Source organism: Topomyia yanbarensis, chromosome 2 (assembly GCF_030247195.1).
Source record: "Topomyia yanbarensis strain Yona2022 chromosome 2, ASM3024719v1, whole genome shotgun sequence".
NCBI classification, from domain to species: Eukaryota; Metazoa; Arthropoda; class Insecta; order Diptera; family Culicidae; genus Topomyia; species Topomyia yanbarensis.
Window position 1 is genome coordinate 308530773 of NC_080671.1, and position 17442 is coordinate 308548214.

General features: G+C 34.8%; 1 protein-coding gene across 3 annotated transcripts in view; it reads right to left on the reverse strand.

Annotated features, from left to right (window-relative positions):
- The window catches only part of LOC131683518 (uncharacterized), a 484216-nt gene that overhangs the window by 139040 nt on the left and 327734 nt on the right, over nt 1–17442 (reverse strand). For all 3 annotated transcript variants that reach the window (XM_058965557.1, XM_058965558.1, XM_058965556.1), the window contains exons 8-9: nt 4577–4908; nt 4322–4495 (exon numbers count right to left, since the gene is read on the reverse strand). In XM_058965557.1, coding sequence (XP_058821540.1) covers nt 4322–4495; nt 4577–4908 — 506 coding nt within the window. The remainder of the gene's footprint in view (nt 1–4321; nt 4496–4576; nt 4909–17442) is intronic.

Consider the following 17442-nt stretch of genomic DNA (forward strand, 5'->3'; position numbering starts at 1 on the left):
TTAGGGAAAGTTATGAAAATTTAGAGACATAGTACTCAAGTGAGAGCAAGGATGTGAAGTATACTGACTGGAAAACTAGAAGTATCTTTAGAAAAAGTGCTTCTGTTATAATCTAGCCAAATATTAAAAGACGCCTTTCTACTACTCATGCGCAAATTAAGAAGTATTTATGCCTTGTCAGCTTAGTGTCGACTATCAGAGATAGTACTTCATCAGCCTTTAACTTCGCAAATTCTGTGGCATAAGCACTCAAGTTAACTTGCAGAATTTTTATAATAACTTGCATCAAGCTTAGACAATTCTAATACAGTGAAGTTCCGTTTTTAACAGCCCTTTGGTGAGTTTTAAGCTGTTAAAACGGGGATATTGGCAAAATCGGAACATATATTTTTCTTTCTTTTTGACAACCGAAGTTCTTAGAATATTTTTCTTTAGTCCCTGGATATAGCTTCATATCCCTTTAAGATTATGTAGTTTAAATTTCGCTTATAGGTTTCGACAGCGCACAATTTAAAATCAAATTAAAATTTGGATTTTCGAATTCGACTTGGTTCGTCTGCTAGAGCCCATCAAACTACCAACTATCAATTTTCATATGAGGCTGACAAAATCATAGGCTGATAAAATCCGTTCCTCAAGTGTCGCAATGAGACGAGAAGGTATTTATGGAACATGTTGTTGTTCCATTATTACTTTGTACGATTGATAGATTATAGTGCTATAATCTATCAATCGTACAAAGTAATAATGGTACAACAACATGTTCCATAAATTGCGACTGTGCTCTCCGCAAAATTGATCTTTGTCACACACGTCCATAGCGAACTAGTCCATTGTTCACATTGTTCTTTCAAATTGATGTTCTTTGGGTATTTCAAACAACTCGAACAATTCAAAATAACGGGTTTTTTTTCAATTTCGATCCGATTTAATTAGTTTCATTTTCAAGGCAGTTATTTTAAATCTTCAATCTTTTCCTAATACACTAGTTATAACAGTATTTGTTACTTGTATGGACTTGTCAGCTTCAGATTCGTCCAAATATGAAAAAATCAGATCCGTCCAGATTTCGAAAATATATTTTAGCTAATTGTCAGCTAATAATCGTTGCTGAAATAATACTATTTTTGTTAAAGTATTATTCGAACAGCATCATCTTGAATATAACTAAACATGCTTACCATGTTCTTGAACATCTATTACGAAAAAATATTTACACAGCTAAACTAAAAATGATGAGCAGGCAAGCGTTTGGCGAATCTACAACCAGAACAAAGATTTCACGAATAGTACTACTTTCGTTAGTTGATATCTCAAATCAAACGAGCTATCAAATACGTCATTACGAAACAAATCTACTCTGCAATACCGATATGAAATTAGTTAGCTTGGAAATATAAATGATTTTTGGCTTACTTATATACTTATATACATAATAGGAAATCACAAAAATCGACCTGCCATTTGAGTCCCAGAGGGCCAAGTGTCACATACTATTCGATTCAATTCGACCGCAAAATGTCTGTGGGTGCATGTGTGTGTCAAATAAAGCCGCTCAATTTTCTCAGAGATGGCTGGGCCGATTTGCACAAACTTAGTTTTAAATGAACGGTTCTAACGCTCCCACAAGCTGCTATTGTGTTTTTGTTGATCCTACTTCCAATTCCGGAATTACTGGTTGAAGACTGCAGCCACATAGCGAATTCCTATATAAACTTGCAACATGAAGATGTCCAAATGATGCAATACATATTGAAACGGATTTAACATGACTTGGATTAGAAGGCCCAGATCCCTAAAGACCAATCAAAGTAGTTTTGGCCATATTGGCCACCACTTAGGGGGGTGGAGAGAGCGTAGTTGGTAAATTGATTGCCTTGTACTCAGCTCACCTGGTTTCAATTCCAATTCCGCACATATGGTTAGAGATTTCTCTAAAGAGATTTATCTAACCCGGCAAAGAGGCGAATGACCCTAAGGTTAAAACCTCTATAATGAAAACAAAAGAAATGTTGGCCACCTATGACGGTTCTTGATACTCTCGGGGAACTATCAAAGTTCGTATGATAATGTCACACCTATTTCTCAGCAAATTCTTGATTGATTTTTACAAACTTGGTTTCAAATGATAAATACAATACACCCATTGACTGCTATTTAATTTCATTCAGATCTGACTTTTGATTCCGGAGTTACTACGGTTACATAGGAATTTAAACCGAAGCAAGGTACCGGACATATTCCAGAATTAAAGTCATATCGGATTCGGTGATGACTGAATCCATTTCGACCAACTAGGCCTCTCTCACATCCTATTTTGCAGGTATAATCCCTTTCCCCTCCCACTGCATTCCAAAATATGTTGACACGAAGACAACATTTAGTTCATGCTGCATTATCCACTTAAATATTATATTTTTTGTTCCAAGGAAGTCATCGTCAACATGTTGTTCATCAGATTCGTGGCAGTCGTGCCCTTGTAAATATGTGAAAAGTGTAATAAGAATGTAACAGACATTTTCACAAAGATATTGGATAAATGAGAAAGACACAGTTAGACCATTAGGTGGATTAAAACGGGTTTTTTTCAATTTCGATCCGATTTAATTAGTTTCATTTTCAAGGCAGTTTGAAGAACTTTGTTTATTATTTTTAGGCTACGAAAAATCTGTTTTGGACTATGATTTATTTGTTAAGTGGTCGCTAACAAATTCTTTTTTACCAAATGTATTCTGGAGGGGACGGTGAGGAGTTCTGAACATAATTTTGTTTTCGGCGCATAACTACCATAAACATTGGTCGATTTTCAATATTTGAACTGGTATTTGAAAAGGACACCTTAATACACCCGCTGGCTGAAGCAATTAAAAATAATCATTATCTTTTTGAGATATGGCAGATTGCGTGAAATGTGTGGAACCGGTATTTTTCAGTTTGGTGGGGAGCTGTGAGCTAACGCAAAAATCAGTAGATATGGAATATTTTTGTTGTTTATTTCTATTATTGCTGTAGAAGCTAAATTTTAAGATATTTCTAAACTAAAGATGAGATGGAAAAGTGATTTGATTCGCAATGAATAGGTGACAACATGATTCGTGCCAAGCTACCTGAATTCGTTGTTGCGCAAGGGGGCGATTAATGATGTGGTACAATTCTGTTAATGCAACATTTGCCAATGAGAAAGTGACGTCATGACAGTAGCAACATTTAACAGTAGTCAGCCCATTTTTAACATTTATAGCTTAGCGGGTATTGGCGGTGTTTACAACTCTCCATGGTTCATAACTTCCCACTGTCCCCTAAAATCTGATGAAACCGTTCGAAACGGTCACATATTATACATTCTATAAGAAATTATCTCTACTTTTCGAATTTGAAGGTCTGATTTTGTCTTTCTTTGCACCAAGGGGTTCAAATACGACATTTTTTAATTTTTGAAGTCATGGAGGTGCATTGTGGCAGGAATATCATAGTTGATAAGCCGATTGTCTTGTACGCTGCTTATCTGGGTTCGATTCCCAACTCTCGCAATCTTTTTAACTCGAAAAACTCCACAATCAAAAATAAAAAAGGCTGCTTAACGTTACATTTAGTAATAAATGCCGGTGAATTGCGGTCAGTGAAAACCGGTTCATTTGAGTCCAGTCAGGAGCGGATCCAGAAAAAAATTTCGGAGGGGATTCGAAATTTCTATTTTGAAATGTTTGTTGTACAATACGAAATATGTAATACCCTCATTTAATTAACGTCAGTTTTGGTGGTTAAATCTGGTTTTCAGTTTAAAACGAATTTAAATTAGAAACAATTTTAAAATCTCTCAAAACGTTAAAAATTTTAGGGGGTCCGGACCCCCAGGACCCTCCCCCTGGATCCACCACTGGGTTCAGTTTTGACTCTAAAGGGTTTATACGACGATATCGACGAATACCTCCTTGAATTGTACATAGAGGGGCTCGGGGCTATTAAGACCGATGAGGAAATTCAGGCCTCCTCGATTTCTCAGAATACCGTAACACTTTCTGACTGTTGATCATATTCGTGAAAGCGCCATTCTAAAACATTTAAAACATCGCAACAATAATGTCCACCCTACTGAACACAACACTAATCTTAACCTTTACTTCACCCTTTCACTATTTGTCTTTAGCTAACCACCTGAAACCCCCATCAGAAGCATGGACGTAACTCCCATGCAGCATCAATTGGACCAGCAGAGTGTCGTGCAACGAAGTAGTCTGAATGGTTTCATGTTTCGAAACAAACCTGTAAATTCCGTATATCATAAAAACGCCAAATCTCGTTAACCTTCTCGGGTGCTCACCTGAAAACATCCCCTCAACACGGAGATTAATGGCATGTCGGTCAGTACCCCGCTCATTCTCGACCACCAAGTAGTAGGGCCGCTGGTCCTGCAGGTCAGCATCGTCGATGTGCAACGTGGCCAGGTAACAGTCTTCCCGACTGTCTTGCGTAACGTCGTCCACTCGGTAGCGGCCTTTGCATATAGAAGTTTAATTAAACAAAGCTGACTGTCTGCTATTGCGTCTAGAGGGTGGGAATGCATAAAAACACTTACCAATTCCGGATCCCGCTTCCAAGCGCAGCGAGCCCCACTCCCAGGCAACATGCCGTGGTCTGGGATCGGCACATACAATCAGCGAAAGTGTGGCAGAGTCTCCTTTCCGCACCGATACGGAATGTCCGGTGGCTGTTGGTGACGTTCGGAGAACCTGTGGCGCTCCTACCACTTGAAGTGCTATCGGATCAGATGTGGCCGTCCTTTCCTGTCCATTGATGAAGTTTGTTGCCCGGCATTCGTACTCACCCTGATAGTCGTACGTTACATTATCTATTACCAGTCTTGATTCTCGTCCTCTATCGAGGAATGGTTTACCCTGTGTTGAGATCCTGCCGGAGTGAAAATAAAAAACGTGTAAAAACGACACGAAATGCAAGTAGTACGATGTAAAGCTTAATGAAAAGCTGTCACAACCGAACGGGGCACGGCACGGGACGGGTCAGGCGCCTTGGGCGTCTTGGAAAGCGTTAATGAATTTTAATTAAAATATGCTGTACCCGTTCTCCTAAATAAATAATTATCTAGCAGTCTTTTCAAGTTTCAAATGTGGCACTGAAGCGAAGAAACGCCGCGTTAGAGTAGATTTCAACTTGTTCGTTATGAGATTTCGAGGCGATGAATCTACTTAATGGCGGTAAGAGGCAAAGCAAATTATGTTGATTCAACGAGAAAACTTGTTCAATTCGATGGTATAATCAATAAAATTTAGAATAATGATCTCCATAGACATATAACATCATTGCACGTTTCATTTTGCTTTTTAAGACATCAGGAATTTCTAATTAGAATGCTTCGAAAAAATCTGGTAATCTGCATTTTCTGTTCACAGTACATATTTCAAAATCGTCCAATACTCGATAGCGGACAGCTACGAATAAAATAAATGCAAAAAAACAATCTTAAAGTTCAACAAACTTTCTTTTAGCATGTATAAGAATAGAACGCTTGTTAGTATGCGTAGGTGAAATTCTGTTCAGCTTTGCCACCGGTTTAACCATATAAAACCTCGTTTAACCTCCAAAAGATACCATAATTCAAATTCTGCAAAATAGTTGTTGGAAAAACAATCGACCTAGCGTGGTGTGGTGCTTTTGGAAAAATAACTGTGGTTTTTTCGTTTCGCAGTTGTGTTACGTGTCTCAGCACAGTGTGGGAGGTGACAAAAAATCACAGCAACTATTTTGCACAATTTGAATCGTGATTATTTAATAAATCGATTAATTTTCCTTTTTTTAGAGTCTAAACAAGGATTTATGTGGATAAACCAGTGACAATGCCTAACGCACTTTTTTCCTATGTTTCTTGAACCTTAAGAATTTTTCAAATGGATTAAATAGAAAAACAAGCCATCAGAAGAAGGCCAGATCGCACTGTCGCCAGAAAAATTTAAAAAAAAATCAAGTGTTGGTGCATACTTTGAATCAGTTTTCCCTACAGAATGCATTGATTAACGAAGCATTAGTAATAATTCGTTTGTCCGTCGTTTTTATAGGCCATATCATTCGTATTACTTTTGCTTTGGTGTAGTCTTTGAGTTTTCGCACACTGATATTATCCCATGCTGATTTGAGAATTTTGGCTAGCCATTGCCTTATGTAGTATGTGTTATCAAAAACATCACGGAACATTATGTTCCAAATATTCTCAATCGAAAAAATATCCGAAGGGATTTGGGAAATGTCTCATAATATTAATAGTGTTTTATCTATTCGAATCTGATCTTAGAAGTACTTCTGAGCGATGTGTGAAAAAATATCGAAAACTTATTGTGAAATGGCTGAATTATTAGTGTTCATTTTTGTTGATTTTGGAAAGTGTATACTCATGTCGATCCCAAAAACGTATATCTAGTTTTCTTCACTTTTTCCGTTCTATGGCTGTTTTTTTATTTTTCCTTCTTATCATTTCTTTCATTTTGTTCATTTTTGATTTTATGTTCCTTGTTTATTCTATACATTTTGTGCATTATATACATTTTTCACAGTGTCAATTTCATTTGTTTTAATCATTACATCACATTAATTACTTTTATCTGTATAACTTATTCCATGCTATTGATTCATTTAATGCGAAGACGCAAAAGTTCTGTTAAATCATTTTGCATTTCATCTGTTTTGTTAATTGTGTTCATTTTATTTATTTAATTCAATAATTTGATTTTGTTCCGATTTTGCATTGTTTTGGATGTATTCAGTTTATTCAATGCATTAGTTTTATTTATTTTACACATTTTATTGGATTGATTTTTATTTATTTTTTTTTCATTTTAAGAGGGGCCTCTTATATAATTGTGCAAAAAGTACCTAATGCTTGATAATTTTTTTGAAGAAGTGAAATAACTTGGACATGTGCGCTATTCTGCAAAATTTTTAATAAGGTTTCGTCTATAAAATAAAAATTTTCGAGTGTAAGGTGTTAAAAATGGTGTCCAAAATGACGGCTCCATCAGGTGTTTTGAAAACCGACCTCATCTGCGGGCACGATACAGGTCGTCGTTGTCTACCAGCAGCAAACCAAATCTTGAAGATTACATTACATAGAGGAGCCCAACCTAAAAAACATGAAAAAATTCGATATGGAAACAAAATGGTGGTCACTTGAAAATAAAGTATCGTTTTTTCGCAAGATTGTCACTTTGGCCGGCTGTAAAAAATCGTTAATGATTAAAATATTGCGACTTTGTAGGTTACAAAACCCGAAGTTGATTGGTTGAATAGTTCAAAAACGAGAAAACACGCAAATTCGAAAAACCTTGTTCCGTGAAAGCCGACATTTTTGACATCTTACAATCGAAAATTTTGATTTTATAGATGGACCCTTAATAATAGCGCACATGTCTTAGTCATTTTACTGCTTCAAAAAAAATATCAAACAATAGGTACTTTTTGCCACAATTATATAAGACGACCCCCTTAATTGCTCATATAATTGATTTTATTATTTTTATTCGTGTTGTTCAATTTACAGGACTATAATCGTTTTATTAGTTTTATTCGTATTTTAATATTTTCATTGAATTCCTTTTATAAATTTTATTCATTTTATGCAATTTGTTAATTTCATAATTTTATTATATTGCTCATTTTATTTTCTTTATTTACATTATTTAGTTTTTTCATTTCATCCATTGTATTTGCTTTATTAATGTATTAATTAATGTAAGGTAGTGATTTATATTTTCTTCCCACCCATTTTAATTTTTTTGGACTTTTTTGGCATTTTTTCCTTGTTTAACACTCGGAATACCAAGGGGGTAAAAAGTTACGCGGACTACCAAGGGGTTCTAAAAAAATGGGAACGCTTCTTTGACTTGCCATATCTTAGCTGTTTGCTCACCAATTTTAATTCTTTCTTCACCATTGAATAGGTAAATCTTTTATAAAAACAGTGAACAAAGAATGATGGAAATCAAATTTGTATAGGGTGATGTGCCTATTATGGCAGTAGAGCCTATTGTGACCCTATTTCGTATCCCTTGGTTTTGAACCAAGCATATGAGATAATGACAATATCGATTTGGCTAAAACAGGTGTGCAAAAAAAGCTCAAGTTATATTCTTTATTTGTTGTGCACATACGTATTCAGAACTATCCACTAAATCCAACTTTTAATTAAAACAAAATCACCTTATTGAAATATCTGCTGATCCGCCTCACTCGCGTAGTGAACCGAAACAGGACGCAACGGCGCTTAGCAAAATAAACACTTTCGAGCCAGCATTTACCGCCTCATATCTCGTTATTCCGGCACAAATATATTAAATATTGCACTGATACATACCTTTATTTTAGCTGGAGAACCTTTTTACGATTATTTCACTTTAAAAGCACTCGTCAAACACTAGAATAGGCCTAGTGTTATAATAGGATAAAACTAAATACGGGGGTTCCTATTATTGGCATGTTTTGCTGATACACTACCACAATCAAAACCAACTTTTTGCATCCATCATACAGAAAAGAATCACCAGTGCGGCCAAACCAAAACATGAACTTGAAAACATAATGTTATGCAATTTCAGGTATAAGTAATCAATTATTTCAAGTTATTCAACTAATTGTTGATTGCAGATATTTTATTTTCATCTGCACATACAATTTGGATCGGGAGGAAGTAATGTGTGATGTGAACTTTATATTCCAGTTGTTAACTTTCGCATGGTTATTTCCTGCATGCGCAGTTCTGGGCGCTCTTCTATTAACAGCTGATGAGTTTCTTTCGTGTGCGTAATGTTTACGTTTGTTTTGATCGGCTGAAAAAAGCAGAATAATTCGTTTTACAAATCACGCGTTGGCGTCCATGATCTGGATACCTAGTTAGAATCGACGCAAATGAAATATGAGGCATTGCGTTTCAACTAGATTGTTTTTCGATGAGGTGGAAATCGGCACACACATGATGCGATAATTGGAACGTTCAGGTGGGAATAGATGCACAGAATAGAACATTTATTTTCATTTATGCTGAAAATTGAGACAATTCTGCCAAATAAGCATTATACAGATGTTTAAGAAACAGTGCACTGATACTTTATTCTGAAAAAGGTTATAGGTAATATGGCTTCTTTTTAAGTTGTTCAAAAAATAGTGCGACCCTCTCCATAATGGTGCCAAAATAGGCTCATCACCCTATCTGAAGTAATTGTAAAAACAGTAATTGAGAGTCAGTACAGAAGAAATGAGTTTTTCTGTTCAAACAATCGTATCACGACCGTTTGTCAACCAATTTCAATTTTCCTTACACCAATGCAATCGTTAGAGCTTCTAGACTTGTAATATATGCAATAAATAGTAGATTTTCAAAAATTACTATACTTTTTCGAGTTTTTAGGAGATAGGATTTTTACAATGTACGTGGCATACGGTTGATTGAAATTCTTTGCGACTTGTTAGTTTTACGGTTTGAAAATTACCTGTTTACTCAATAGTTCTACATATTATACATGGATAATATTATATCAAAAAGTTTGCACGAACGTGGAGAAACACATTATTGTATGTAAGTTACTAAATATTAGAGTGTGTTAGGACGATTCAGTAAATACGAAGAAGTTCAGAATTTTAAAATATTCGTCATATAACTTTAAATTTGAAGCGATGACCTATACATTTTAATACACCAGTCGATTGTAATTGATGGCGGCTACAATTTCTGAAAAAACACATTTTTATATTTTCTCAAAAAATAGCCAAAAGTACGTAGAAGTACAGAAATTTCATTTAGTTGGCAAATAACGTCGAATTTTAAGGGATGATTTATACTTTTTATACACCAATCGATTGTAATTGATGGTGGCTACAATTTCTGAAAGAACACATTTTTATATTTTTTCAAAAAATAGACAAAATACGTAGAAGTACGAAAATTTGATTTAGTTGGCAAATAAGGTCAAATTCAAAGTGATGGCCTACACTTTTTTTTTTATATATATATATATATATATATATATATATATATATATATATATATATATATATATATATATATATATATATATATATATATATATATATATATATATATATATATATATATATATATATATATATATATATATATATATATATATATATATATATATATATATATATATATATATATATATATATATATATATATATATATATATATATATATCTTTCTATTGGTGAAGACAGATTTAAAATCGATTATGTAACGGCTGAGATATGACCGGCCAAAGTAAGCGTTCCTATTTTTTTTACCCCCTTGGTATTCCGAGTGTTAATCTATTTATTTAGTTATTTTTAATATTCCATAATTCCATATGTTATGGGCGTGTACTCGCAAGACTAATGAATGAACTATCAGTAATATGTGAAAGGAATGTCTTATCTCACTGATAGGTGGATTAAATGGAGGTTTGCTCAGGAACATAATTAGTGTCTCCGATGCGTCCTATCACTAAGTTAGTGTCGCTTTCTGGTGAGACGAATTTGAAACACAAATTCCACAACTAATTCAGAAATATGAAAAATTAAATCTTTTTAAATTAGATCGTGAAAAATTCAGAAGAACTAAAAATTTTAATGATTATTCTGACATTTCTTGCGAATAAGCGTTACAGTATGCTTTAAAACGATAGGCACATGATCTAAATCTGGAAAAAATTAGGATTAAATACTAAGTAGCATTGAAAGCTTCTCTTGGCTGAAGTTTCAACTACAATATCACGCAAAAAGTTGTGTAGAAAATGTCAAAACAACAGAGAAGTTAACAGAATACCTTATGCATATCACAGTTGGATCATTCATTAGTTTACAGGTCTTATGCGAAGTGGTTTCTCAACTACAGGTGGGATGAACACAGTTTCGAGTCCTGCACTAATAAAATCTAAAACTGAATAAATTATGGAAAATCAACAAAACAAAAATTAATTAAAAAATTATTAGGGCTAAATCATGAAAAAAGTTAGTAAGTTAATAAAATGAGTGGATGATTAATATAAATCGAAATAAATAAATACAAATTAAATTAGTTCAGCACACTAAATGCAAATTTGACAATATTAAAAAAAAGTTAGAGAGCTAATAGAATAAATTTTGTTTCAAACTAACAAATGGGTTGAAATAAATACATATAAGGAATGACTAAACAAAATTAAGAAAATGAAGAACCTGAATAAAACTGCATAAAAAGGGAAAAAATCATAATATCAATAAAATGAATAAATCAAATGAAATTCTCTCATTTTTTTATATAAAATGAATAAAATAAAAAAAACAATATGAGATTAATCAAATGAACAAAATAAATAAAACAAATCAAATAAATAAAACAAAACAAATAAAATGAAACGAATGAAATTAAATACAACAATAAAATTAACGAAATCAATAAATTGAATGGAATGACTAAAATAAACAAAATAAACTTAATGAATAAAAAGAATAAAAAATAAACTCAATGAAAAGATTGAAATGAAAAATGTACGATATTAAAAATATATAAAGTAAATAAAATTGTGCCAAATTAATTATTTGGATGAAATGAATAAATTAAATGACTGCAAAAATTGGTCCGATTATTGAAATGAAAAATTAATAAAATGAAACAGTGCATAAATAAGTTGAATGAATAAAATGCATGAAATGAACAAACTGATCAAAATGAAATCAAAAGATTGAAGTGAATAAAATAGATAAAATGAAATGAAAAGAGCAAAATAAACAAAAAGAAAACGGAATGAAATAAATTTAAAATGAAATCATAATATATTTAAAATTACTCAAAAATTCAAAATAGAAAAAATAAACAGAACGAATAAAATCCATGGAGTGAAGAATTAACTTAAAAAATGAGTATATTGAATAAAATTTAAAAAAATAAATGTAATAAATGAATAAAACGAATTGTACAAATTCGAGAACCAGTGTTTCAGAAAGTTCTAAAATGGTTAATTAATGTACAAATACAACGCCCTTTTTAGTGTTTTCGTTTCTTTTCGTTTTCACCTTTTCGTTTTCGTTCTTCTTTTCTTGGTGGCGTCATTTAAGATTATCTGGTGTTTCTACTGCAATGATAGACCTTAATTAGTTACCAGTAAACTGGAACGTTCAATTTGTTCTGGAATTCAATAATGTCTTTTTAGTCGCAGATTTCTGAAAAGGGCTGAGATCGAAACGGAAAAAGAATGCGTTTCATGCATTGAAGGAAGTTCGAAGTGTCTCGGTCATATTGATGATTATTTGGTTGACAAGACAGTAGAGACCCGATTTTATCAGCACCCGATTTTATCAGCCCTCGATTTTATCTACCCCAGATTTTATTAGCTTTTTGACCCGATTTTATGAGCTTCATATGAAAATTGATAGTTGGTAGTTTGATGGGCTCTAGCAGACGAACCAAGTTGAATTCGAGTAAATCTTTTCTTGAGCATATATTTCTTATCTTAGAGATCCAAAAATCCAAAAAATACAAAAATAAAAATATCATTTTTTTTTTAATTTTGCGCTGTCTGCAGCCTTAAGGGGAACTTAAAATAAATAATCAAAAAAGGTTGTGCGGCTATATCTAAGGACCAAAGAAGAATATTTTAAAAGCTTCGGTTTATTAAAAAGACAGAAAAATATGCGTCCCGCTTTTGTCAATGTCCCCTTTTTATCAGCTTAAAATTCGCCAAGGGGCTGATAAAAACGGGTCTTCACTGTAGCACAAAAGCCGTGCATTCAGTCGATTACAATGCAGTCTCTTTCCAGTTACTTATAGCCTACAAATTGCTTCATTCGGAATTCTCGTTACGGAGAATACGAGTCCTAACCAAATACCACGAAAAAGAAACTATCAGAATAAATATTAATTTTTTTGGAAGTGGCCATTGAAAGTTTCCCTGGACAAATAATCTGCTTTTGAGACATAAACATTCTTGAACTTTCAATTCTTAATTTTTTGCAAATAAACATTTTTAGTCACAAAAAATTTTCGGAGCTTCCGAACGATAGTACACTGAATTATTCAGCGCCTCCCCATTAGTTGTGACTACTATTGAAATTTCAATTGAAGCGATCTCAGCGCAGAGCAAAGAGCAAGTGAAATGTTCGCTATGAGTTATAAAAAAAATATTCTACTTGCATCCCCAATCAAGAATTCAGCGAGTCTTTAACGAACTTTTTTTCGGGTCTAATTTGTGGATAATTTTGGACGTTCATTCGTTATTTTTCAATAAGTCCATATCTATAAAATAAAAATTGCGTTTTCAATAATGTCATCACTAAACCGGGAATTAAAATTTTGGGGTTCTAAAATATAGCAGCTCTCGGTGATGCCACGAATATAATATGAATTTGAATTATAGGATATCATAGGAACCAAATTACATTCAAGTCGTAAAGGGTCATGTCTTCTAGGGCGGCAGTTATTTTCGCGATGTTGGAATTTTGTCCATCGCCGGTCAATAAACGAATCAAGGTACCAAAAAATATCGGCGTAGTTTGAGCAAAATTAGACCATTTTCACAGTTGCATTAAAGCGATTGAAATTTAATATGGGAAATAGGTTGGACGAAACCAACGTCGCGACAACGTACGCGCAGCATCTGGAAGCAGCGCTGCCACTGGAAGAGGAGCTTATCGATGCTTCCTTTGAGGACTGCTGGACCAGGACTAAAGCAGCCATGAGCAGCACTGCGGAGAGCGTCCTAGGATACATACAGAGGAGTCGACAGTACGATTGGTTCGATGGCGAATGCCAAGAGGTATTGGACGAGAAGAATGCAGCACGCGCAGCGATGTTGCTTCAAGCCACTCGTCAAAACGTGGAGTCATATCCATGGAAGCGAAAACAACACACTCGTCTTTTTCAGGACAAAAAGTACCGCCTGGAAGAGTCTGAGAGAGAGGAGATGGAGCTGCTGTATCGCTCTCAGGAAACGCGGGCATTCTTCAAGAAGCTGAATGACTCTCGCAACGGTTTTGTGCCACGGGCCGAAATGTGTAGAGACAAAGAAGGACGAACGTGAGGTGGTCGAAAGGTGGAGGGAATACTACAATGAACATCTGAATGGTGCGCAGGCGGACAATTGGGTGTTCGAGGAGGACGATTATGTCAGTGTCGCAACCGACGGGGATGTACCGGCGCCCACTATGAATGAGGTTAACGAGGCTATTCAACAGCTCAAGAACAACAAGGCAGCTGGAAAGGATGATCTAGGAGTGGAACTCTTCAGAGTAGGTCCGGAGAAACTAACGGAAAGCATGCACCGAATAATCGAAAGAATCTGGGACAGATAACAGCTACCGGAGGAGTCATCGGAGGAAGGAAGGGGTCATCACCCCGATATACAAGAAAGGCGAAAACTACAGAGCGATCACAGTGACAAATGCCGCTTACAAAGTACTATCCCAGATTCTGTTCCAGCGCCTATCACTGTTCGAAAATGGATTTGTCGGGAGTTATCAGGTCGGTTTCATCAACGGCAGATCAACAAACGACCAAATCTTTACTATACGGCAAATCCTCGAAAAATGCCGTGAATATCAGGTCCCGACACATCACCTGTTCATCGACTTTAAAGCCGCATATGACACGGTGGACCGTGTAGAGCTATGGAAAACGATGGACGAGAACGGCTTCCCTGGGAAGCTGACAAGACTGATTAAGGCTACGATGGATGGTGTAAGGTGTTGTGTCAAAATTTCGGGCGGCCTCTCGAGCCCGTTTGAAACACGCAGCGGACTAAGACAATGCGATGGGTTGTCCTGCCTGCTGTTCAATATAGCTCTGGAAGTTGTAATGCGAAGAGCGGGGTTCAACATGCGGGGCACGATTTTCACGAGGTCCGGACAGTTCGTGTACTTCGCTGATGACGTGGACATAATCGGTAGAAACAAGGAGGCGGTAGCAGATCTGTATACCCGACGAAAGCGCGAAGCAGCACGAGTAGGACTGAAGATAAATGTGTCTAAGACGAAGTACATGCTGGCTGGCGGAACCGATCGCGATAGGGAACGCTTGGGCAGTAATATTACGATCGACGGCGACGAGTTCGAGGTGGTTGACGAGTTTATCCAACTTGGCTCATTGGTGACTGCGGACAATAACACCAGCCGGGAGATCAGAAGGCGTATTATCTCTGGAAGTCGTTCTTACTATGGGCTCCACAAAACTTTGAGATCCAGAAAGCTTCACCACCGCACGAAATTCGCCATGTACAACACACTGGTTAGACCGGCTGTTCTCTACGGGCACGAAACGTGGACAATGCTAGAGGAGGATCTGCAAGCACTCGACGTGTTCGAAAGAAGAGTGCTGAGAACGATCTTCGATGGTGTGCAGGAGGATGGCGTGTGGAGGAGAAGGATGAACCACGAAGTTGCGCGACTCTATGGTGATCCAAGTATCCGGAAAGTAGGTCAAGCTGGAAGGGTACGGTGGGCGGGGCATGTTGTGAGGATACCGGACAACAACCCCACCAAGTTGGTTTACACCTCCAACCCGGCAGGTACAAGACAGAGAGGAGCGCAGTGTTCCCGGTGGCTGAACCAAGTGGAGCAGAACCTGGCTAGTATCGGGCACCTGGGAGGTTGCAGACAAGCAGCAACTGACCGAGTGACGTGGCGGAATATTGTTGAACAGATTAAATCATGATAATATGATATATAATCAGGAAATAGAAATACATATAGGTTGGACGAATCTTTATCAGGGTATCCCAAAATGACATGTTAAAAAATCAACGGGCTGACTACCCATAATCTTATATTTGTCCCATGTTCTATGTGATTACCTATCCCCATGGGACTGACTTGCGATTATGGGTAGCATACTTCCCGAATGGAAGGTTAGGGTATTAGAACTATTTTCTTCATCGGAGTGAATTTGCTGAGTCCCTACCGGTGGCGACATTTGATTTTTTGAAAAAATGGGAAGATTTCAAATTCAAGTTGAAGTACTTCTGAACTGTCTCATATTTTTTCTATTTTTCTAGAGATCCAAATAGAGAAGTTTGGTGAGTTAGTTTGAACAATGTTTAGATTATAAGAGCGGCAGAGCCGTCATAACTTAGTAAAAAGTGCAATTATTGGTGTTTCATTTTTTTATTAAAACTGGTTATCTACGAAAATTTAAAAGTATAAAAGTACTACAGATAGTTGAGCTGAACTAGGAGCGTAATTTGGCTAAAGAGTAATTGAAGATTTTGTTAAAGGTTTTCTTTTGAGATTTCTATCTATTTAAAAATAACACTGTTCTACAAAATAAAACAATTTAAGTGTGCTTAGTCCGCATATTGTTTATCGGATAATAGAAGCAAAATTGCGGAAAATGGCGTTTTCCGTTTGTCTCTAATGTATCAGATTCAATTTTCATCATTTTTTAAAGTATATTAATGAGCACCCAATGGAGTTGGAAATAACGAAAATTAAAAAATATGTCGAGTTCGTGGCAAGCTATGGCCTATATTGGAATGATGAATTGAATCGCGTATTCAGATTTTGTGTATAAGGTCTTATTTCCATGTTCGGTGCCTTCAAATGAAGAAAAATGAAAAAGAGTGAGTTGAATGTTGAATGGTTTACATAAATACGAAAAAGTTTTATAATAAAACACAGCAAATCTCCTGGTACACTAATTTTGACGAATAATCCCCCTGAAAGTAATGAAAGAGAATTAACTCTACAAAAATAATTAGAGGCTTGGTGTCATTAACAAAGTTATCGCTTTTATAATTGATAGTACAAAAGAGCCATCATATGCTCATCAAACCCGATCCTGACGTACTAAAAACAAACGGAAAACGCCATTTTCAATTATTTTCCTTCTATTTTCCGAAAAGCAATATGTGGTCTAAGAACATTTGAATTGTTTTATATTTTTGGAACAGTGTTATTTTTGATAAAATGTCAAATATACAATATATATATATATATATATATATATATATATATATATATATATATATATATATATATATATATATATATATATATATATATATATATATATATATATATATATATATATATATATATATATATATATATATATATATATATATATATATATATATATATATATATATATATATATATATATATATATATATATATATATATATATATATATATATATATATATATATATATATATATATATATATATATATATATATATATATATATATATATATATATATATATATATATACAAAAACTTAAATAACTCTTACCCCTTTAGCCGTAGCTATACACTTACTTCAACAAAATTACGCCCCTATATTTGGCTCAACTAGTTGGAGTGCTTCCTATACATACTTTTAAAATTTTGTAAATACCTAGTTTAGCAGAAAACCAGTGAAAAATATCAAAAATTGCACTTTTTACTAAGTTTTAATAGCTCTGCCACTCTTA